This window comes from Manis javanica, chromosome 12, assembly GCF_040802235.1.
Source record: "Manis javanica isolate MJ-LG chromosome 12, MJ_LKY, whole genome shotgun sequence".
NCBI classification, from domain to species: domain Eukaryota; kingdom Metazoa; phylum Chordata; class Mammalia; order Pholidota; family Manidae; genus Manis; species Manis javanica.
In genome coordinates, this window is record NC_133167.1 from 33,641,977 (window position 1) to 33,666,412 (window position 24,436).

At 40.3% G+C, this 24,436-nt stretch overlaps 2 protein-coding genes across 9 annotated transcripts in view; one reads left to right on the plus strand and one right to left on the minus strand.

Moving 5' to 3' along the window:
* The window catches only part of MFSD6 (major facilitator superfamily domain containing 6), a 103,067-nt gene extending 86,407 nt beyond the window's left edge, over positions 1-16,660 (plus strand). For all 5 annotated transcript variants that reach the window (XM_073218389.1, XM_073218385.1, XM_073218388.1 and 2 more), the window contains one exon: positions 16,542-16,660. The gene's annotated coding sequence lies outside the window, so the exon portion shown is untranslated. The remainder of the gene's footprint in view (positions 1-16,541) is intronic.
* The window catches only part of NEMP2 (nuclear envelope integral membrane protein 2), a 32,157-nt gene continuing 7,886 nt past the window's right edge, over positions 166-24,436 (minus strand). Inside the window, exons 2-11 of one of the 4 annotated variants that reach the window (XR_012123615.1) lie at positions 23,787-23,902; positions 18,906-19,137; positions 18,696-18,768; positions 17,357-17,450; positions 16,511-16,625; positions 14,711-14,936; positions 11,889-12,065; positions 11,005-11,166; positions 9,572-9,919; positions 166-2,525 (exon numbers count right to left, since the gene is read on the minus strand). Coding sequence is in view for 3 of the 4 variants with exons in the window: in XM_073218391.1 (XP_073074492.1) it covers positions 11,043-11,166; positions 11,889-12,065; positions 14,711-14,936; positions 16,511-16,625; positions 17,357-17,450; positions 18,696-18,768; positions 18,906-19,137; positions 23,787-23,902 (1,157 nt within the window). In the remaining variant the exon portion in view is untranslated. The remainder of the gene's footprint in view (positions 2,526-9,571; positions 9,920-11,004; positions 11,167-11,888; positions 12,066-14,710; positions 14,937-16,510; positions 16,626-17,356; positions 17,451-18,695; positions 18,769-18,905; positions 19,138-23,786; positions 23,903-24,436) is intronic. The other 3 variants (XM_073218391.1, XM_073218392.1, XM_073218393.1) reach the window with 3 other exon arrangements.

Consider the following 24,436-nt stretch of genomic DNA (forward strand, 5'->3'; position numbering starts at 1 on the left):
AGGCCTTTAAATAAAGAAGGGAGGAGGGAGAAAGACAAGGGAAAAGAGAAAAAAAGTCTCTTAGGAGAATTACCTGTATCTTAAAGAGGATTAGAACTGTGATCAGTGCTCTAATAAACCCCAAATCAAATGAACACAACAGAAATACACCAAATACACCAAATATATCACAAGTAATGCTTTTAATTGTTTACCTTCTCACAGTACTCATATAACAGAAACAGATGAATTCGTGATTCCCTTAAAAATAAACATGAACAGCAATATCCTGGAAGATTGATGCTCTATTCTTTTTCTTTCACTGTGTGTGTTGTGATGGTTAGTTACCCTTGGTGTGGCCCACTGGGGGCTGCCTCCTCTGGTCCTCAGCACCTCTGCCCTGCATAGATAAGGTCCAGTGGCCGTGTGGGCTGGGTTGGCTCCTAGAACTCCATCAGACTGTTCACACGTTCCTCGGACATACGGTTTTGTAGTACACAAAGTGCCACTTGGGGGTGACCATGGTGAGCATAACCATTGACACGCTGCACATTTGCAATATATCACCAGAAATATTTTAAAAGCATTAGACTATAACAAAAATGATGTTAGAACTGTCTGCACTTACAAAACAGTTATAATCATCAAAGAATGGAAGATACTTTGTCTATGCTAAAGCACAGATTAAATTTTGTGCATTCACAAAAATTGCAAAGCTCTTAAAAGATGCCTGGCAAAAACAGAGACCTGTAAAATACTGACACACTGCTTCAATGAGAAAAGCAATCTAGAAAGTTCCAAATTGGTATAACCACACTCTTATTCAACAATTTAGAAATACTACTGAATTTGGCTCAGGAAAGCAGTGCCTAAATTCTTGATATGTCCCTTCTCTGTAACCCTTCTTCTAGTAAAAGAACATTCCATATTCTTTTTGCCTTTATTCCTTAATATCCATCACAGCAAAAAAGCCCGTGTTTCATTCTTTTTTTTTTTTTTTGAGAGGGCATCTCTCATATTTATTGATCAAATGGTTGTTAACAACAATAAAATTCAGTATAGGGGGGTCAACGCTCAATGTACAATCATTAATCCATCTCAAGCCTAATTCTCGTCAGTCTCCAATCTTCTGAAGCATAACGAACAAGTTCTTACATGGTGAACGAATTCTTACATAGTGAATAAATTCTTACATGGTGAACAGTACAAGGGCAGTCATCACAGAAACTTTCGGTTTTGATCATGCAATATGACCTATAAACAATCAGGTCAAATATGAATATTCGTTTCATTTTTGTACTTGATCTATATGTTGATCCCACATTTCTCCTACTATTTTTATTATTTTTATTTTTAATAAAATGCTGAAGTGGTAGGTAGATGCAAGATAAAGGTAGAAAACATAGTTTAGTGCTGTAAGAAGGCAAATGTAGATATCAGATGATCAGGTGTGTGCCTATGGACTAAGTATTAATCCAGGCTAGACAAGGGCAGCAAGACATCCACGGATGCAGAAGATTTCTCTCAAAGCAGGGGGGTTGAGGTTCTGAGCCTCACCTCTGTTGATCCCCAAATTCTCACCTGATGGCCCCCCTGCGACTGTGTCTGTCTTAGGTTGTTCCTCCCTTGAGGAATCTTACCCGTCTCTGGCTAACCAGTCATCTTCCGGGGCCATACAGGGAAATGTAAAGTTGGTAAGTGAGAGAGAAGCCATATTGTTTGCAAAGGTTAGCTTTTTACTTCTTTGCAGATTTATGCCCTGTGGCTTCTATGCCCAGCACTTGTCTCGAGGTATCTTTACCACCTGGAGGAATTATGATACTCGGTAAATTCGATATGAGGCACGAATTCTATTTAAGGGTTGTAATTAGGAAGGAAGAAGAAAAGCTATAGATGTAGCATACGAAGGAAACTTGGGAGGATTGATTATTTCTTTGACATATCTTCTTGTATAGTACCTTAAGTATGTATAGGTTTTAAACTACTAACTAATTTGCACACATATATTAACATAATAGGAATACGGTGACATAAACAAAGCAAATCTATAATTACCAGCCATCTCCAGTGAAGCCAAGAAAACCATTTAGGCACCCTAGGCATTTGTGAAAATTTATCTATGATATGATGGATATTGTCCAACTGTACTTGAACCATCAGACAAATTAAAGCAGCCCATTTCTGGGATCTGTTCACATCCCATATGTTCTTTTAACCATAGATAGTCTATAGTCATGGGATTTTGGAGTGCTACAACTTGCACCCCTCCCAACTCCTGGTTGAGTTCCAACAGTACAGATCCGGTCAAATTCGTTGTCTCACTGTATGCACATGCCAGCCTAGACATCTCCCTCCTCATTCTTATGGCAAGTCCAGGAGATGGTGGGCTGGATGCAGCCACAACCGCAGCATCGTCTGGATCCCTGTGGAGGCTTTTTGATGATCATCCCCCGGCACAAGTCCTCCAGAGAGTGCTGATGCCGGAAGCTCCTCCTCATATCGTATCTTGGTTCATTTTCTGGGTATCCAAGCTAGGCCTTGATCTCCTGCATAGAAACAAACAGACCCTTTGCCCACACTTTGACATGCCCTCTATACCACTGTGCAGAACTCATTGGAGGTCAGCACACAGTAACTGCTTTTTTTTTTTTTTTTTAAATTAAGAGAAAGGAATATTATCAGAAAAGAGTACCTCCATAGCTGATCATCTGACACCCTTTAAGTGATCAACATTAAGGATATTTAAAGCATGCGTTGATCTTTGATTTACCAATAGTTTTATCCTGTTAAGGAGTAATCCCCCTTTTCCTTCTTTCTTTCTTTCTTCCCCTTTTCCTTCTTTCTTTCTTTCTTTCTTTTTTTTTTTAAATTTTTAATCTACACTTACATGAAGAATACTATGTTTACTATGCTCTCCCCTATATCAGGTCCCCCCTAACAACCACATTACGGTTACTGTCCATCAGCTTAGCAAAATGTTGTAGAGTCACTACTTGTCCTCTCTTGTGTTGTGCAGCCCACCCTCCCCTTGCTCCCTCCCCCCCATGCATGCTAATCTTAATAACCCCCTTTTTCTTCCCCCCCCTTATCCCTCCCTGCCCACCCATCCTCCCCAGTTCCTTTCCCTTTGGTACCTGTTAGTCCATTTTTGGGTTCTGTAATTCCACTGCTGTTTTGTTCCTTCAGTTTTTCCTTTGTTCCTATACTCCTCAGATGAGTGACATCATTTGGTATTTCTCTTTCTCCGCTTGGCTTATTTCACTGAGCATAATACTCTCCAGCTCCATCCATGTTGCTGCAAATGGTTGGATTTTTCCACTTCATATGGCTGAGTAGTATTCCATTGTGTATATGTACCACATCTTCTTTATCCATTCATCTACCGATGGACATTTAGGTTGCTTCCAATTCTTGGCTATTGTAAATAGTGCTGCGATAAACATAGGGGTGCATCTGTCTTTCTCAAACTTGATTGCTGCGTTCTTAGGGTAAATTCCTAGGAGTGGGATTCCTGGGTCAAAAGGTAGGTCTGTTTTGAGCATTTTGATGAACCTCCAAACTGCTTTCCACAATGGTTGAACTAATTTACATTCCCACCAGCAGTGTAGGAGGGTTCCCCTTTCTCCACAGCCTCGCCAACATTTGTTGTTGTTTGTCTTTTGGATGGCAGCTATCCTTACTGGTGTGAGGTGATACCTCATTGTAGTTTTAATTTGCATTTCTCTGATAATTAGCGATGTGGAGCATCTTTTCATGTGTCTCTTGGCCATCTGTATTTCTTTTTTGGAGAACTGTCTGTTCAGTTCCTCTGCCCATTTTTTTAATTGGGTTATTTGTTTTTTGTTTGTTGAGGCGTGTGAGCTCTTTATATATTCTGGACGTCAAGCCTTTATCGGATCTGTCATTTTCAAATATATTCTCCCATACTGTAGGGTTCCTTTTTGTTCTATTGATGGTGTCTTTCGCTGTACAGAAGCTTTTCAGCTTAATGTAGTCCCACTTGCTCATTTTTGCTGTTGTTTTCCTTGCCCGGGGAGATATGTTCAAGAAGAGATCACTCATGTTTATGTCTAAGAGGTTTTTGCCTATGTTTTTTTCCAAGAGTTTAATGGTTTCATGCCTTACATTCAGGTCTTTGATCCATTTTGAGTTTACCTTTGTATATGGGGTTAGACAATGGTCCAGTTTCATTCTCCTACATGTAGCTGTCCAGTTTTGCCAGCACCATCTGTTGAAGAGACTGTCATTTTGCCATTGTATGTCCATGGCTCCTTTATCAAATATTAATTGACCATATATGTTTGGGTTAATTTCTGGGGTCTCTAATCTGTTCCACTGGTCTGTGGCTCTGTTCTTGTGCCAGTACCAAATTGTCTTGATTACTATGGCTTTGTAGTAGAGCTTGAAGTTGGGGAGTGAGATCCCTCCTACTTTATTCTTCTTTTTCAGGATTGCTTTGGCTATTCGGGGTCTTTGGTGTTTCCATATGAATTTTTGAATTATTTGTTCCAATTCATTGAAGAATGTTGCTGGTAATTTGAGAGGGATTGCATCAAATCTGTATATTGCTTTGGGCAGGATGGCCATTTTGACGATATTAATTCTTCCTAGCCATGAGCATGGGATGAGTTTCCATTTATTAGTGTCCCCTTTAATTTCTCTTAAGATTGACTTGTAGTTTTCAGAGTATAAGTCTTTCACTTCCTTGGTTAGGTTTATTCCTAGGTATTTTATTCTTTTTGATGCAATGGTGAATGGAATTGTTTTCCTGATTTCTCTTTCTATTGATTCGTTGTTAGTGTATAGGAAAGCTACAGATTTCTGTGTGTTGATTTTGTATCCTGCAACTTTGCTGTATTTCGATATCAGTTCTAGTAGTTTTGGAGTGGAGTCTTCAGGGTTTTTTATGTACAGTATCATATCATCTGCAAATAGTGACAGTTTAACTTCTTCTTTACCAATCTGGATTCCTTGTATTTCTTTGTTTTGTGTGATTGCCGTGGCTAGGACCTCCAGTACTATGTTAAATAACAGTGGGGAGAGTGGGCATCCCTGTCTGGTTCCCGATCTCAGTGGAAATGCTTTCAGCTTCTCGCTGTTCAGTATAATGCTGGCTGTGGGTTTATCATATATGGCCTTTATTATGTTGAGGTACTTGCCCTCTATTCCCATTTTGCTGAGAGTTTTTATCATGAATGGATGTTGAATTTTGTCAAATGCTTTTTCAGCATCTATGGAGATGATCATGTGGTTTTTGTCTTTCTTTTTGTTGATGTGGTGGATGAAGTTGATGGATTTTCGAATGTTGTACCATCCTTGCATCCCTGGGATGAACCCCACTTGGTCATGGTGTATGATCCTTTTGATATACTGTTGAATTCTGTTTGCTAATATTTTATTGAGTATTTTTGCATCTACATTCATCAGGGATATTGGTCTGTAATTTTCTTTTTTGGTGGGGTCTTTTCCTGGTTTTGGTATTAGGGTGATGTTGGCTTCATAGAATGAGTTTGGGAGTATTCCCTCTTCTTCTATTTTGTGGAACACTTTAAGGAGAATGGGTATTATGTCTTCTCTGTGTGTCTGATAAAATTCCGAGGTAAATCCGTCCGGCCCCGGGGTTTTGTTCTTGGGTAGTTTTTTGATTACTGTTTCAATTTCTTTGCTTGTAATTGGTTTGTTTAACTTTTGTGTTTCTTCCTTGGTCAGTCTTGGGAGGTTGTATTTTTCTAGGAAGTTGTCCATTTCTTCTAGGTTTTCCAGCTTGTTGGCATATAGGTTTTCATAGTAGTCTTTAATAATTCTTTGTATTTCTGTGGAGTCTGTCGTGATTTTTCCATTCTCATTTCTGATTATGTTGATTTGTGTTGACTCTCTTTTTCTCTTAATAAGTTGGGCTAGAGGCTTATCTATTTTGTTTATTTTCTCAAAGAACCAGCTCTTGGTTTCGTTGATTTTTGCTATTGTTTTATTCTTCTCAATTTTGTTTATTTCTTCTCTGATCTTTATTATGTCCCTCCTTCTGCTGACTTTAGGCCTCATTTGTTCTTCTTTTTCCAGTTTTAATAATTGTGATGTTAGACTATTCATTTGGGTTTGTTCTTCCTTCTTCAAGTGTGCCTGGATTGCTATATACTTTCCTCTTAAGACTGCTTTCGCTGCATCCCACAGAAGTTGGGGCTTAGTGTTGTTGTTGTCATTTGTTTCTATATATTCCTTGATCTCTATTTTGATTTGTTCATTGATCCATTGATTATTTAGTAGCATGTTGTTAAGCCTCCATGTGTTTGTGAGCCTTTTTGTTTTCTTTGTAGAATTTATTTCTACTTTCATACCTTTGTGGTCTGAAAAATTGGTTGGTAGAATTTCAATATTGTGGAATTTACTGAGGCTCTTTTTGTGAGCTAGTATGTGGTCTATTCTGGAGAATGTTCCATGTGCACTTGAGAAGAATGTATATCCTGTTGCTTTTGGATGTAGAGTTCTATAGATGTCTATTAGGTCCATCTGTTCTAGTGTGTTGTTCAGTGCCTGTGTGTCTTTACTTATTTTCTGCCCGGTGGATCTATCCTTTGGGGTGAGTGGTGTGTTGAAGTCTCCTACAATGAATGCATTGCAGTCTATTTCCCTCTTTAGTTCTGTTAGTATTTGCTTCACATATGCTGGTGCTCCTGTATTGGGTGCATATATATTTAGAATGGTTATATCCTCTTGTTGGACTGAGCCCTTTATCATTATGTAGTGGCCTTCTTTATCTCTTGTTACTTTCTTTGTTTTGAAGTCTATTTTGTCTGATATTAGTACTGCAACCCCTGCTTTCTTCTCACTGTTGTTTGCCTGAAATATGTTTTTCCATCCCTTGACTTTTAGTCTATGCTTATCTTTGGGTTTAAGGTGAGTTTCTTGTAAGCAGCATATAGATGGGTCTTGCTTTTTTATCCATTCTATTACTCTATGTCTTTTGGTTGGTGCATTAAGTCCATTTACATTTAGGGTGACTAGTGAGAGATATGTACTTATTGCCATTTCAGGCTTTAGATTCGTGGTTACCAAAGGTTCAAGGTTAGCTTCTTTAGTATCTTACTGCCTAACTTAGCTCGCTCATTGAGCTGTTATATACACTGTCTGGAGATTCTTTTCTTCTCTCCCTTCTTATTCCTCCTCCTCCATTCTTCATATGTTGTGTGTTTTGTTCTGTGCTCTTTTTAGGGGTGCTCCCATCTAGAGCAGCCCCTGTAGGATGCCCTGTAGAGGTGGTTTGTGGGAAGCAAATTCCCTCAGCTTTTGCTTGTCTGGGAATTGTTTAATCCCACCATCATATTTAAATGATAGTCGTGCTGGATACAGTATCCTTGGTTCAAGGCCCTTCTGTTTCATTGCATTAAGTATATCATGCCATTCTCGTCTGGCCTGTAGGGTTTCTGTTGAGAAGTCTGATGTTAGCCTGATTGGTTTTCCTTTATAGGTGACCTTTTTCTCTCTAGCTGCCTTTAAAACTCTTTCCTTGTCCTTGATCCTTGCCATTTTAATTATTATGTGTCTTGGTGTTGTCCTCCTTGGATCCTTTCTGTTGGGGGTTCTGTATAATTCCATGGTCTGTTCGATTATTTCCTCCCCCAGTTTGGGGAAGTTTTCAGCAATTATTTCTTCAAAGACACTTTCTATCCCTTTTCCTCTTTCTTCCTCTTCTGGTATCCCTATAATACGAATGTTTTTCCTTTTGTATTGGTCACATATTTCTCTTAGTGTTGTTTCATTCCTGGAGATCCTTTTATCTCTCTCTATGTCAGCTTCTATACGTTCCTGTTCTCTGGCTTCTATTCCTTCAATGGCCTCTTGCATCTTATCCATTCTGCTTATAAATCCTTCCAGGGATTGTTTCACTTCTGTGATCTCTTTCCTGACATCTGTGATCTCCTTCCGGACTTCATCCCACTGCTCTTGCATTTTTCTCTGCATCTCATCCCACTGCTCTTGCATTTTTCTCTGCATCTCATCCCATTGCTCTTGCATTTTTTTCTGCATCTCTGTCAGCATGTTCATGATTTTTATTTTGAATTCTTTTTCAGGAGGAGTAGTTAGGTCTGTCTCCTTCTCAGGTGTTGTCTCTGTGATCTTTGTCTGCCTGTAGTTTTGCCTTTTCATGGTGATAAGAGATAGTTTGCAGAGCTGGTACAAGTGACCGCTGGAAGAGCTTCCCTTCTTGTTGGTTTGTAGCCTTTTCCTGGGAGAATAGCGATCTCTAGTTGCTTGTGCTGGGCAGCTGTGCGCAGACAGGGCTTCTGCTTCCTGCCCAGTTGCTTTGGGGTTTATCTCCGCTGTTGCTGTGGGCTTGGCCTGGCTGGGGCTGTTCCTCCAAAATGGTGGAGCCCCGTTGGAGGGGGAGCGGCCAGGAGGCTATTTATCTCCGTAAGGGGCCTCTGTGCTCCCTGCTGCCCAGGGGGTTAGAGTGCCCAGAGATCCCCAGATTCCCTGCCTCTGGTCTAAGTGACCTGTCCTGCCCCTTTAAGACTTCCAAAAAACACTCTCCAAACCAAAACAACAACAGCAACAATGAGAGAGGGAACAGAAAGAATGGAAAAAAAAAAGGAAAAAACAAGCGATTTTTTTTTTTTTTTTTTTTTTTTTGTCCTCAGGTGCCGGTCCCAGGCACCCGCTCACTGGTCCTGCTGCCCTGTCTCCCTAGCACCAGGGTCCCTGTCCTTTCAAGGCTTCCAAAAAGCACCCACCCACCGGTCCCGCAGGGAAGGAACGCTCGATATTCTTTGTCCTCAGGCACTGGTCCCAGGCACCCGCTCACCAGTCCCGCCGCCCTGCCTCCCTAGCACCGGGGTCCCTGTCCCTTCAAGGCTTCCAAAAAGCACTCGCCAAAAAGAGAGAAAAAAAGGGGAAAAATGCGCGATTTCTTCTGTCCTCAGGTGCCGGTCTCAGGCACCCACCCACCGGTCCCACAGGGAAAAACGCGGGATATTCTTTGTCCTCAGGTGCCGGTCCCAGGCACCCGCTCACCAGTCCCGCCGCCCTGCCTCCCTAGCACCGGGGTCCCTGTCCCTTTTAGGCTTCCAAAAAGCACTCACAGAAAAGAGAAAAAAAAAGGGGAAAAATGCGCGATTTCCTCTGTCCTCAAGTGCCGGTCTCAGGCACCCGCCCACCTGTCCCGCAGGGAAAAACGTGGGATATTCTTTTTCCTCAGGCGCTGGTCCCAGGCACCCGCTCACCAGTCCCGCCACCCTGCCTCCCTAGCACTGGGGTCCCCATCCCTTCAAGGCTTCCAAAAAGCGCTCGCCAAAAAGAGAAAAAAAAAAAAAAGGGGGAAAAACGCGCGACCTCCTCCGTCCTCAGGCACCCGCCCGCCGGTCCCGCAGGGAGAAACGTGGGGTGTTCTTTGTCCTCCAGCGCCGTTCCCAGGCACCTGCTCACCGGTCCCGCCACCCTACCTCCCCAGCAACGGGGGCCCGTCCCTCTAAGGCTTCCAAAAAGCGCTCGCCAAAAAAAAAAAAAAAAAAAAAAAAACCGCTCCGGTTTCTCTCCACCCGCCGGGAGCCGGGGGGAGGGGCGCTCGGGTCCCGCCGGGCCGGGGCTTGTATCTTACCCCCTTCGCAAGGCGCTGGTTCCTTGCAGGTGTGGATGTGGTCTGGATGTTGTCCTGTGTCCTGTGGTCTCTATTTTAGGAAGATTTTTCTTTGTTATATTTTCATAGCTCTATGTGTTTTTGGGAGGAGATTTCCACTGCTCTACTCACACCGCCATCCTGGCTCCGCCCCCCGGCGTGTTTCATTCTTAAAGAGAATCAGTTCAGCAGTATCTTAACTCTTGGACTGTCTGCCATGTTCAGATCTTAGATCTATGTTTCAGCCTCCTTTTCTCAGGGTCAAAGCTCACAGTTCTTCATTTCACTCTGGAGTTTAACATCGTGAATCAAGAAAAAATGATTTGTTCTCTATAAGGAAGACCACAAATCTGTTTTGTAGGAAACTGTTACAAACATACATAACTAAACAATTTTTAAAATGGACCAGCCAACTCAAAATGTCACAAAAGGTTTAATGCCTTCGATTTCAACATACAAAAAAATACAGAAAGTAATTCTAATTTCTAATCCTTACATATTTCAATAAGTCTTATCAAAACTTTAATCTTAGGAACTAAATTTCTCTTCCAGTTACCAAATAGCTAGTTATCCATTATTTAAAAAAATTTTTTTTAAAGTCCCCAGTATCTGGAGACTCCCAGCTGTAAGGAGCTGGCCCCAGGCTTGCCTCTAGAGGCCTCTTTTACCTGAGTCACAGGAAACACCAGGGCAGGAGTTCTGGCGCCAGTGCTCCTTCTAAATAGCTCTGTGGTTTTGGGTAAATTATTTAACCTCCTTAAACCTCAAATCCTCCATCATTAGCATTTCCCAAACATATGTTCTAAGGAATATTAATTTCATGAAAATGGGTTCTGTGGCCAAATTAAGTGGGAAACTGCTGCACACAATCTCTCCTAAGAGATTCTCAAGTGCATTAGCATTATTAAAGGCTTTGAGAACTCCTGCAGTATGTTTGTTTAACTTTGTATCAATCTTAATTGGCCTCAGAATCCCTTTACTGACTGTATGAGCATTCTGTGGACTGTAATTGGGAAAACAATGGTCCAGCACATACTAGGTCTCTCCCAGCATTTACACTGATAACATGTGGGAAGAGCAAGGCAGAGTCTTTTGACACTGGTTCTGGGCATTAAGAAGGGACTTAATATCCTGGTGTTGACAAGGTACCTATTCATGTTAACTGTCCTCTTGTGATCCACATGATTCTTTTGTTCCTAATGAAAGTCTTCATTCAAGGAAAGTGGTAATGACTCACAGAATCTTGGTGGTTCCCTACAGTACACTAAGTAGCAGAGCTGGCCAAGAATAAGTTATCTTCAGTATTTTGGTTTTCCCTTACAGTATGACTTGATTTTTCTCCATAGCAATTCTTTTACCACAGTTCCCTTTGACAGTTCTGTCCCACTTTAATAGGATCCCTGCCCTTTACCCACATCCTTGTCCAGAATGATGTCAATGTGCAGGCAGACTGTCAGGCAGTCGTCAGGTTAAAGAGCTGTTCTTCCAAGAAGGCACCCCCAAGACCGTATTGTTCTTCATGTAGACTAATTTCTTCAGTTGACAAGTGGCTTCCTCCAAGAATAAAGTCTGCAAATCTAATAAGGTTTTTTTTGCTTTAAATAAAGTTGATGTTATCATAGAAAGGTTTATTTGGAAGATAACATGTTCCCTTTCTACTTAGCCCCTTTAATTAAGTTTGACTGTGTGTCAATAGAAGTTGGCATTTACACAATGAGTGTAAAAATGGGAATGGCTTATGTGATCCTTCCAGATATATTTGGTGAAAGGGTAGAGAAATATGCAGACTTGTAAGTGCTAAGTGCTGCCAAATTTACCCCCTCCTGTTTTCTAATTCCTTCTCCTCTTTCCTACTAGCTTAGATTTATTATTCATTCATGATTTTAATCAATACTTTCCCCCTTCAATCTACGAAGGCACTGTTTTTGGATAAAGTTATGAAAAGGAAAGCAGTAAGGAAAAAGATGTTGGGGCAAAGATGTCTTTCTTGGTAAGCTTTGAAAATTATTTTCCACACCAGTAGAATGAGAAGCCAGCAATTCATCCCATTCCACCTTTTGCCTTCTCATATGGAAGTTATCTTTATGGCCTTCCTTATCAAACGTTATCATATTTTGTCTGACATCAGCAGTTCTGTGCAAGTCAGAACACTGAATAAAAAGAACCTCTGATAGCTTCCACATCATCTGTTATCCAGGGAGGTAGTCTGTTTCTGGTCTGAAGTATCTGTACCAAAAGCATCGTATTTTCACAATAATTCTAACCCAAGTTGTGGTCCAAGTAGCTGAGCAGGGCTTACTTTTTCGGAGCTTGGAGTCTGGAGACAGCCAGCCATGATGGGAAGTCAGGACTGCGGCAGGCCTGGCGCAGCTCTTCCAGGGCCCGGGTTGTTTCAGCATAGACCTGTTCCCTGTATTCGTCTTCAGTAAGATACTTAACCACCAGCTTTTCTGAGGTAAACCATTTCTTCATTCTCCTAAAACATGCAGCATTTGGTTGCTAGAGTCCTGGTGCATTTGGTTGTACAATTCAACCCTTAAGATTGATTAAAACTATATTTCTTAGTAACAGTAATACTGTTAACTTCTTTTATATCACACCATATTTTTTCATATTTGTTATCATGATCAAGATATACAGAACATGCAGTTCAGGCCCAATGGTACATTCCCTCTCTTCTTGGACCACCCTCAATAATGTCTTTAGGAATTTGAGGATCAATTTCTGATAGAAAAAATGTTAATTGTAATTTTTTCCTCAGTGACTTCTAATTACACAATCAGACAGTTAAAAGTATGGGTTCTTTATGCTTGGCCTGCTGATTATCTTGGGCAGTGAGAAGCAAGCCTCTCAGGTGTCCTTTTAAGAAGACCTGGTAAAATCAATTGCCACTTACTCTGGGCAGAAAGCAGGAGGATTTGTGGGATATCGCCTCCACCTAGTGGTGGTGATTCTGACTAGTCCTAGAGAGAGACAGTAATATTATACAAGGGTCATACAATACAATAATTACAGTACAATAATTCATAATTCTTCCTTTGCTAGAGGCTGAGGGGCTGATGATTGGAAACTTTTTTCCAACCAGGAAAATCTTAAAGGGAAGAATTTCATAAAAATGGCAATGATGACAAGATTTTAATACATTATATTTATCAATGAGTTTTTAAAAATATTTTCACGTGGTTTAAAATTTACTTTAACTAGAGATTCCAAAATCTGCATGAGCATCAGAATTACCAGGAGGTGTTTTAAACAATACTGTCTTGAAGGCTGGGACCTGAAAAATCTTTTAACTTGTAAAGACGGCCTGGTGGCTCATGAGCTGGATGAGGGAACCACTGATATTATTTCTTTCTTTTTCTGAATATCTGGTCTCCCTAGGGGAAAACCCCCTAGCTCCAGGGCAGAAGACTGGAGCATAGTCCTGGCTTTGAGGTTTACCCACTAGTCAACTGGGGCAATTCCTGAACAGTTCTGGGCCTCACTTTGCTCATATGAAAAAAATGAAAGCCATTAACGTCTACCTCATGAGGTTACAGTACAAAGTGAATTTTTTTGTGTGAAGTGCTTGGTACAATGAGTGGCCTAGAGTAAGTGTTCAATAAGGATAATCAAAAGAGTAGTCACTGTGTATTATTAAAATATCCTGAAATAGCTCTTTGCAAAACTAGAAAGTACAATAAAAATCAAGGCATTATTTCTTTGGTTTATTGGTTAACTTACATGTTCCTGCTTTATCCCCTCATGTAATTCTTCGCATAACTATTCACTAGCAAAATGAAAAGTTGAGGAACATACTATATAATTAGATCATTATGTTCATGTTTGCAGAATGTACAAGTACAAAAAAGGGCCGCTGTACAGATGACAGAACACACTATGCCCTTGGCAGGGCAGCTGGATAGCTAGTGTTTAAAGGAAAGAATTCTAGCCTGGCTCCCTCTAGCCACAAGCCTGGCAAAGGACCAGAGGCCTGGAGGATGTGGCGCAGCCAGTCTCCTGGCAGAGGGACCTCCGGTAATCTCAGTCACTGCTGGCCTCTGACACAGGGCAGAAGCAGCAGCCAGCAGCAGCCCCTCTGACCCAGCCCTGCTGCCTTTCAGCCCCACCAGCATCCTCTGTAGAGGGGACCAGTCCTGTCACTGGTGTGTTTTTAACCTATGACACTGGCATATCCACAGCACCAGATCCACAAGCTACCAGTTACCACACAGTCTCTTTCCTCACAGCCAAGTTTACTACAAACATATTTACTAACTCCTTCTAGCCTTGGTCTCACTGTCCTGCCCCAGGTCCTCTTCACTTCTTGCCTGGACACTGTGATGTCTGATGACTGGTTTCCTGTGCCAGGGCCTCCCCCTTATATCTACCCTCTGGGCCAGAAGAAAGATGGGCCACATCCTGCTGCCCAATGAGGTTCATGGTCTCTGTTTCGATTTTTGCTTGTTGAATTTATTTTTATATTCAGATTGGTTGCCAACATTTAAAAATAATAAGAATTCATGTTCTAATATACATTTCCAGTTTTTCTAGAAAACCAAAAGATCTGACAAGGCTGGGTACATGTTCCCACATGGCAACAATCAGCTCAAGCTGGGTGGTCAATGCCCCTTTTGATGAGGCTGCACTGCAGAATTTCCCAAAGTCCTCCTGATTACCCCCTTCCTTACCCCTGCTAACATCACTCACTGAGTACCTATTGGGGCCCCAAGCATTTGGATTTATAACCCTATGTAGACAGCAGTCAGAGAGTGCTGACCAAAGCGCATTATGGTTACCTGCCTCCACTGTGCACAGGGTCAGGCTAGATTCCTAGCACAGCCTGTGATTTCAGGCAACCCAGAGCCCAAGTAAATCTGCCACTGATTTTAGTGAATTCTGGGTGAGCTGTATTTACTTAGTAACTGGTGGTACTTCTAAAAGGTTAACGAAGAGTGGAAATGGAGATGGGAAAGACAGAAGCTTAAGTTCTCTGTCCTCTCCCCATCTCAGAGGGAAATCTCTAGGTGGAACATAGTTAATTATGAGATTAAATATGACACATCCAAAAAATTTCCCCGAACAGTAAATAAAACCAGAGCTCAAAATGTCAGAGTGACATGGAATAAAAAAGATACGCACCACCTCATATATCTAAATGCTTTCAGTGCGTAGCGCAGGCTCCTGGAGGAGAGGAGAAACATCATGACTGCATAGGAGAACCAAGGCGTGTTGACACTGGAATGGATCAGAAGCAGGGCGAGGAGCTGCAGTGTCCACGTCACAAGGTTTATGCTCCTCTTGTCAACAAGGGGCCCATGGTTATAACAAATGGCAAAGCTGAGAAGTCCAACTACCAAGACATAGCCTGTAAAAGCAGAAGAATGTAAAAATAATATAAACCTGAACTTGAAAATTTATGCGAAAATTCTGGCAGAGCCTTGACGTAGAGCTAAGAACACATTACAAAACCTTTATTTTCTTTTTGTCCAATGAAGGTTGAAAAACATATAAAAGGCTACATATTCTTTCTATGGGAGATACTAGACTGACTTTTGTAATAAATTAAGGATGTGTAATTATAAATTATTATGATATATAAGTGTATTTGTTTTTTAGTCCAGAGTCCTAAGTGGGCACCTGTAATAACGGCTGCTTTGGTCTGGAAAAAGCCTGAGAGTATGTCCCAGTTGGCTATAAATTCTACTTTTTCTTTTTACTTTCTAGTCACAAAAGGCAAATATAATTTTACAGTGGAGGGATTAGGCTGCACCCTCCTACTCCAGAGCTCAGTTCTAACATCATGAATGGAGGGGTGATGAGATACTCTGCACCTCCCATTGCAATCCAATGTGAGGTGCTCATCTCCTTGAACGCATTCCACCACGAGTTTCATTTCTACCTAAGCAAGCCTTAAGATCTAATTTCCAGGTTAGGAAATACAGGAGAGAGAGGAACAAGTTAGATTAAAAGAGCAGTCAAAGAAATTCAGAAAGTAGGATATTCTACAGGACAGTTTCAGCATGCCACTGTGATAAAAAAAGGAACTGTTATAGAGTAAAAGAGACTCACCGAACAACAGATGCAAAATCTGGCTCGGGACTCGACTCTAGCTTACAGAAACCAATTGCCAAGGACACTTAAGAAATGTGAACATGGCCTGGGTAACAGATGATTTTATGTAATTACCCATTTTTTTTAGATTTAAGAGTTATTTAAGAGGAAAATGCTCTTGCTTTTTAGAGATGCTTAGTGAAGTATTTACAGGAACATGCCATAAGTGTAAACTACATTAAAAATTAGCATAAAAAGAAAAATGAGTTAAAACAATCTTGAAATAAAACAAAAAATGACTTGCTTTCATTTTGGTAGTTGAACTTATGTGATTTGGCACTAAGGGGTTAGGAGAAAATAAATTCTCTCATACTCCATTATTTCCTAATTAAAACATTTTTTTTAAGTGGTTGATTTGTTAAGATGAAACAAGGAAAAACCTAAGTGGTTTATTAACAGCCTCTCCATTTCTGAAAAGTCAGGTTTTCATTAGTCATTTATATTCAGGATTTCTCTCCTTTCATACTGAATACATTAAGACAAACAAAGAGACATATTTTGAAGAAATTTTTCATTCCAAGTTAGATGTGGTAGAGCTTAACCACAATTCAAAAGCATATGCAGTCAAAAGGGACAAATACTTTTTTGCTCTTTTGATCAACAGTATAGAAAACTAAGAATACTATCATAGAAAAACAGCATAAAGTGAGATCTAGTGAACTGAAATCACCAACTATGGAAAAAAAATAAAGTATTACTTTTAACAGTATTTCTCCTTAGTTCAAAATGAAAATTTGGATGCTGGAGAGATGCATGTCAAATGAAGGCGTCTAGTTGTACTTTTCAGCTCCCCCTGTAATAGAATGCATTTTTAAAAAATTTACCTACCTAATACATATATTCTGTTTTCATACCACAGCCACTTCAAGTCTTCTATGAGCCGGCACACAGCATAGACTGAAGCAAGCCAACAACCAATCATTAAAGCCCAGAAGGTGCTGTACTGTGGGTGAAGGAAAATAAATGATTTTTAGTCCATTTACTCTTGTAAAAATAGAAGTAAATAAATGAACCCTTTGTATTAGAAACTTCTACATCAAACTCCATTGAAGTCAATCCAGGATACTCTAGAGTCTCATTAAAGGTGTGCTCCGTGAAGCAGCGGCACTGGCTACAGCTGGGAGCTCCCTGGAAAGCAGATTCTCAGGCCCCCTAGCACTCCTGAAGGAGAACTTGCATTTCAATAGGATCCCCAAGGAATTTGCATGTACGTTTAAGTTGGAGAAGTACTATTTTAAAGAATAATTTATTATCTGAAAATAATGCTAGTGTTGTAAGCTTTAATCAGAGTAACTTCAACACTATCATTCTGAATTAATACTTATTTATCCACAGCTAAGAGTAGGGCATTCTTTTATTGAAGGTGTTTTGGGGAACTAGTAATAATGAAGAATTCCCCAGATGCTGAAATGCTGTTATTCAAGGCCCCAGTGGTTCAGCAGGGTGACATTTCTCATCTCTGCCAAAATAAGAAATTTCCACTCAGCACAGAATCAACCCCCTGTCACTCATTAAAAAAAAATAGAATCTCTAGAAAAAGATACATTTTAAAGCCAATTTATACAATGTAGAAATACAGTACTCTCATTACCACCTTGAATTAATTTTGATCAGTTTTTCTTATCTGTGAGACACAGTTTCCATTTTGTTTTCATCTGTATTTAGTATGCCTACCTTAGTAACGAACCTCTTCACCAGCAGCAGAATGAACACTAATGTCATCAGAACACCTAGCATGGTCCCAGAAGAGTAAAAGAAAACAGGGCTTCTGTCAAGACAAGCAGATAAAAGTAATTTAAATGCCAAGTAACCCCTTCAGTATTAAAAACATTTAACCTACACTGCAAATTATATAACTTTAGTTGGTGACAGGAAGACACTTAGACCTATTGTGGTGATCATTTTACAGTATATACAAATACTGAATCATTATGTTGTATAACTGAAACTAATATATAGTCAATTATACTTCAATTTAACAAAAAAACATGTTTAAACTGATGACAGGAGCCAAAAAGAATACTAAGAAGAAAAACTCAGATTGCAGTTTTAATTATATCCTATATTCTCAAAATATGAAATTTTACTTGGTATGTAGCTTGCTAATAACTTAAAACAAAGTGTCTGAGTTACCTTCTATGTTCAGAATTTGATCCAACAATAATTATCAAGCACCTATCATATAGCACACATTTGTCTAAGTGTTTACATGCATTCTGAAACAGTATTACAGCACTCTCGAAACAGCTATCTGTGTCTATAAATTTTACTAGGGAGGAAAATAAGGCACCAAGAAGCTAAAGACCTTCCCCAAGTCAGTATCTGTTAATGGAGGATTCAGGCTTGCAGCCCAGCTCCTCTGACTCCAAGCTTTACTCCTCAAACTCTGGAATCCATGTCTAGTTTCTGAAAACCATGGATGACATTAAACACACTTTATTACTCTATAAGGAAAGTGAGAAATATGAAGCACAGCCAACTATTCTTAAGAAGTAAAACATTATTGGAGATTCCTTTTTCATGAGGGAAGTTGTATTAAACAACGTATCAGGATAGTACATTTATCCAAAAGTCCCATATTTATTACATTCAACCCCTGCATCAGAGCCACAGATCTTGGAGGCAGTTCAAATGTAACAGAGCATAAGGCTCCATGTGGCATCAGAAAACCTGAGTATAAATCTCAGCTCTGGTAAGAAGTAGTCATGTAATGATGAATGTTGGTTTTCTCATTTATAAAATGAGAACAATAATACAGAGTTCATACAGTTAAGAAAAATCAAGTAAAATAAATTAATGTATATTAATATGTAATACAAAATGGATGTCAAAGCATTCTGTAACATATACAGACTATTACTAGTTTTAAAGGCCTTTCAAGCACTTCCCTCAGACTTCGTTTGCAAAACCCAAGCAAGAACTACAAACCAGTGTGGAAATATTTAGCATAGAGCTAAAAATATCCATACCCTTCTTTCATTCACAAAGTTAAGAAAGTAAAAATAATACTTACTGACTCAAGGTCTTTGCATAAAAGAACAGGAAAACTCCTGCTACAAACACAATGAAGAGTTTGAAATCCACAACTAGAGTAAAAAATGACACACACACACATACACAACAAAAATTTAGTGTCAATGTCAAAGAAAAAAGGCAACTGATTGAAAAGTCACTCCAGAAAAATGGAATCCAGAAAGTCAAGTATGATTAAAAACAAACTTACTATTTCGATTCACACTTATTGTATAGAGAAATATCTTCGTGACAGGCTTCACAGAGAAGCACACAGTCTGCCCATATGGATTGATGATTATGGTTATTTCATTAGACTCCTTCAGTGTCCAAAAGTTATGAATCACACATTTGATTAAAGATAGAATGGTTTCTGGATACTGGCAATTACGTCTTTCTGTGATATGTACAATACTGAGCAGGCCTGAGCTGGTAATTTTCATCTGTAAAATAAGAACAAACAAATCCATAAACACAGAAGTTTAAACTTTTCATAATAAGCTTCTTAAAACCATGAACAGAGGAGAAAAAGAGCCCACGAAGGTTGAGTAAATATACATGGTAATGCTCTCATCCCAGGGATAGACCTACAAGTCTGTTTAGTCCACACACTGGATCACAGACCCTTGAAAGCATTGTCTTTCTTCCCCTGAGTTGTGGCTGTTTTAACAACCTCTTCTAGCAAGTTATTGTGGCCAACAGACATAGAAAAAGGCTGAGACAGAAAGTAATAGGTGGTAAACTATTTGGCTATGAACACAATGAGAGTAGGGTTTATACCTCTAACATTTTTTACTGTGACTGTCAAAGAGCATTTCCTTCTGGGATCACCCACACACATGTAATTCAGGCTTCTCTCACCATGCCTCCTGCAGAAGGACCAGAATCCAACCTTAGGTCCTATGCAGTCTCCCAATAAAGCACAAGCTACAATGGGAAGCAGATGCTGACAACCCAGCAATCATGAAATGCCAGTTGGGCCACCTTTCTTGGTCTCTCCCTATTTCTCTTTGTCCAAGAGTAAGGCAAGCCTGAAAAGGGAATGAGTGCATCATCAGCTTTGAATCCCAGGCATCAGGTGATAGCATCTACCTACCCCTTATTTTGGTCTTGGCTTACTGTTGCTCTTTCTCCAATAGTACTTCCTGTCATACTTCTCAGGGTTTCCATATATTCAACGTACACACCAAACTCCTACCAACACCCTGGCCTCAGTTCCCTGAACTCCTCTCTTCTCACGCTCTTACCTCCACCTCACCTCAGCTAATCACTCCCACAGTCACAGCCTGGGCCCTGTCAGGGCCAAACTGCAGCCCCTCTACAGGTCATTTCACACCTCCCCCTAACAAATCATCACCCCTTATATTTCCAAGAGTGCCCGTCCAGCACCACACCTGACCCCAGCAAGCCTTTGACCCCACCATGCATCAAGCATCTTTCCCATGCTCCTCACCCTTCTTATCCAGCTCAATTCCATGGTCAGCAGTATAAATCATTCCCTTCCAGGTACCCTTCACTCCTTGCACTCCTCTTATTTGTCACATCCACATGCAAAACTCTATTCTCCATTTATTCCACCCTTGCATTTGTGCCACTGAATGTTCTGGAGAAACATAGTAGTCTGACTTCAAACCCCTGACCATGAAAATGAAGTTGAACCTGAAGCTGCAGGCACTTCTGCTGCACACCCCTGCCCAGTCACTTTCCACTCTCCTCAACAAGGTTTCACCACTTCTCCTTCCTCAATACCCAACCACCTCCTCCCCTCCTCACTTTTGGTTGATGACCCTGCCTGCTTCACTGGAAATGGAAGAAACCAGACAAGAATGTCGACCAGCTCCTATCCCCATATCCACCCACTCACCCGGCAGCATTTGCAGGCACATGCTCTGCTCCCTGCCTGTGGGGTGGAACTTCCTGCTGCAGAGGAGAGTTACATACTCCCCGACTTGTGCTCCATGATCCACCTTTGCCTACTCAAACACATCCCACCCGCACTTCTTCCTTCCCCCCTAGACCATTCCTATCAGCATCCAAATATGTTGACATTTTTGCCATTTAAAAAAGAAAAGGCCTCCTATTGACTCTATTTCCCCTCCAGCTGTCATCCCTTTCCGCACTTCCCACTGCAATGAAGTTCTTTTAAGAAGTTGCCAATACCTGCAGCCTCCAGTTTCTTTCTTCCCATTTTTCCTTTAATTCTCCTTTTAATCCACTTCAATCAGGCTTTCATGCCCAATAGGCTGTCCCTGACAAGGTCACCTGTCGCCTCCATGTTGCTAAATCAAATTTGGCACTGCTGAACCCTCCCTTCTCCTTATTCCAAGTTCTTCCTGGGGCTTCCTGGACATCTCTTTCTTCATTTGTTGCTCCTCTTTCTTATCCGCTGGCCCCTTCCTCCTCCCTGACCTCTTAATATAAGACTGACCCAGACTCAGTCATTAGTCTTCTTTTCTCCATCTAAATTCACTTCTTAATCTCATGGCTTTAAGCTTCTATAAATATGTATTGCTGCTTAACTTTGCAAAGAGAAACAGAAAAGATGTACCAGAAACGAGTAAGACCTACTACCCACAGGGTTGGTTAGGAATCGGGGGAGGAATGAGAGGAGTAACACCTCTGAGAATACCTTGTGTAGAGTTTTGATTTTTCAGCCATATTAATATTGTACATACTAAAAAATAATGATACTAAAATCAACCAGGATGGTTGATTTGGAAATGAAAATGGAAATAAATAAAACAAATGAAACAAATAAATAAAAAATGTATTTCAAATGAATAAAATACTATATTGAAGGGGGCATAGGTGGAAATGAATTAACCCAAATAACTTTTGAGCATAATATTTAGACTACATACCCTCAAACTAAAAACAAAATACAAATATTGAACTCTTGTGACTATGCTTGTTTTTCACAAGGGTGTTTTTTTTTTAGTAATTCTGAAATTATTTTCAGTGTATTCTAGGTTTAGGCAAATACAACAATATATTGAGGCTAAGGGGAACCAGGTTTCTCGTTATCATAGAAAGAAGTTAAAAATATGGCGAGGGGGGAGATGAGAATGATCCCAGTGGTACTGGAAATATCAGAACTCCTGGTTTTCAATAGATAGAAAAGAAATAAGATATGTGTAAAGTGTATGCATAGGTGTGTGTATACATATAAAACAATGATATCCCCTCAGTAATAAACACACCTACTGAGACAGGGACCATGGGCTTAAACAGAGTAGGGTGAGGGCCTCCGGAAAAAGTAAGGCAAGATATTTACAGTCAAAGCAATGTAACAGTGTAAAGTCCCTATCGAAACTCTGTGTTCAGCATTATGCAGTCAAGGTCACACTAATTCTCTAGGGTAAAGATACTAGACTAGGAATATAGACATCTTCAGTGAGATCAGTTAAAGGTCAAAAGGCCAGGAGCAACTTGGCCGGGAAGGTTTGAGTATTCTGCAAGGGTAGCTCGGCATAACCTGTGACTTCACTGTAAATAGCCCTAGCAAACAACCACCTAGCCCACCTTGAGGGCAGGGCAGGTGGTACACGTCTACACCCTAAGCCCTCAGTTCCCAAAAGTCTTCAACTGCCTATAAATCCCATAGACAATGCACCACCTCAGGCTCTCTTGTCCCCTCCTGGCGTGAGCCAGGAGCTCTGTCCTCTCACTGTATCTCTCAATAAATGCCTCTGGCCTGGCTCTCCGACCTTGACCGTTCGCTAAGTTCATTCTTTGACTCCGCAAACAAGAACCTCGGCATCACTACAATGGAATGCTCCTTGGGAAAATGTATGATTCCATAGCTGGGTCTAAAAAATTATAAACAAGATAACCCTAGAACATATTGTTTGCCAAAAGGTAAAGAAGTGTTCAAATGACAGGCACAAGTTAAAAGGACACAAGAGCTAGCTTGAAGGGGCTCCTACTGGCCAAATCTATGACAATTTGAATATCAAAATGGATAATGGATTGTAATCCACTGAATGAATTGGCAATACATGAGACTATGCAGATATAAAAAAATTGGAGAAGGAAAAGCTCTTAAGAAGAACGCCAATGAAAGCAGAAGGAATAATGGAATTAGAAAATCACCATTTGATAAATCATGATGATGACTGACTCAGGCAAGTATCATCCCTGGATGATAAAGCTAGGGGGTAAAAGTTTGATGAGGCACAGGGTATCTACAGTTTCAAGTTACTTCCATAGATATTCATTACAGAGGGGAAACTAGTCATTTTCCAATGGTAAAATTGTAAATTGACAAATACCAACTTAGCCAATGATCAAAGTGGTATATGTTATCAGTAATGGTGCAAATCAACTTTATGTGCCTTCTGACATGCTGTCCTAGCTGTTCCCTCAGGCTAAAACGCTCTTTTCTCAGATACTCTCTTGGTAACTCATTAACTTGAGTGAAATCTCTCCCAAATGCCACCTCACTGAGAACTATGTTGATCACTCTTTTTAATACTGCAACTTATGCCCCACCTCCCTCATTCCACTTATCTTACTCTTTTCTTTTTTCATGGCACTTATTTGTTTTATAAATTTCTTTTCTATTACATTTATGACTTACCCCACCCCCAGTATAAACATCACAGGAGCAGGGATCTGTTTTGTTTACTGATGTACCCTAAAAGCCTAGAATAGTTCCTGGTACTTAGGGAGTGCTCAATAAATACTTGTTAAGTGCTAAATGAAGGAAAGTACTATGCTACTGAGAGTAACTATTACCTCGGCCATACGCAAGATTGGCAGTAACTCCAGGATTTCTATACAGAAGGCTTGGGATAGCAATTATTTTGGAAAGTAGGAGAGTGTTGTCTTGGGCTGTGTTTGAACAGCAAGCACACTGTACTCACTTAGATACTGTGTTGATGTGAGTGGTTTGGAGAAAAGCTGCTGAAGAGAATGGAGAGTTAAATATCCCCCACACACATACCCTCCCCTTGAACCACTGTGTGTGATCCAAATTTTTTTTTTTCATATTGATATACAGCTCTCCATCATACAAAAGCTCCTTTCTATTCTTGAAATAGTACATTTTAATTCCTTGTTCCAATGACATGATTTAAGTGTAGGTTCTTACCTGTACAGTTGACCACATGTATTTCCACTCCATTTGGGAATTTTGATTGTAGCAGTAACAGTTTGACACAGAAGTTTCAATAACATCCATCTCCTTCAGAGCTTTACACTGTTGAACTGAGAGATGGAAAAGGGAATATATTTCCTAAATATTTAGTTTCCCAGAATCTTCTCTTTTTTATTTTTTATTCACAGGGATATTGGTAGCCATTTTTACACTCTCTGACCAATAAATTCTTCTAAATGGCAACTATAGTCCTTCTCTCTTTCCAACCTAGCGGGCGACAGACAAAAAATTACTGTCTAGGGCCAATACTCTTGTGACATATGGAGGGTACTATAAGAGCATAGAGAATAGGCACTTCAATCTTTAAGAAGAGGACAAGAATTGAGGACAGTTTCTCAGAAAAAGGAAATGTAAGTGGAGTACTGAAGGGTAAGTCAGAGGCAAAGAGACAGAATTCAGGGGTAGGGGTGGCCAATATGTACAGAACCATGGAGATGAGGTAAATCATGGAAGTGTTTCAGTCATTCACAGGATGGAGTATAGAGGACATTTCAGTGCTTGCAGCTAGAGAAGCAAGCAGTGGTTACTACTACACTAAGAAGTGTGACTTCAGCCTGAAATCAGAGCACTGAAAAATTTTAGCT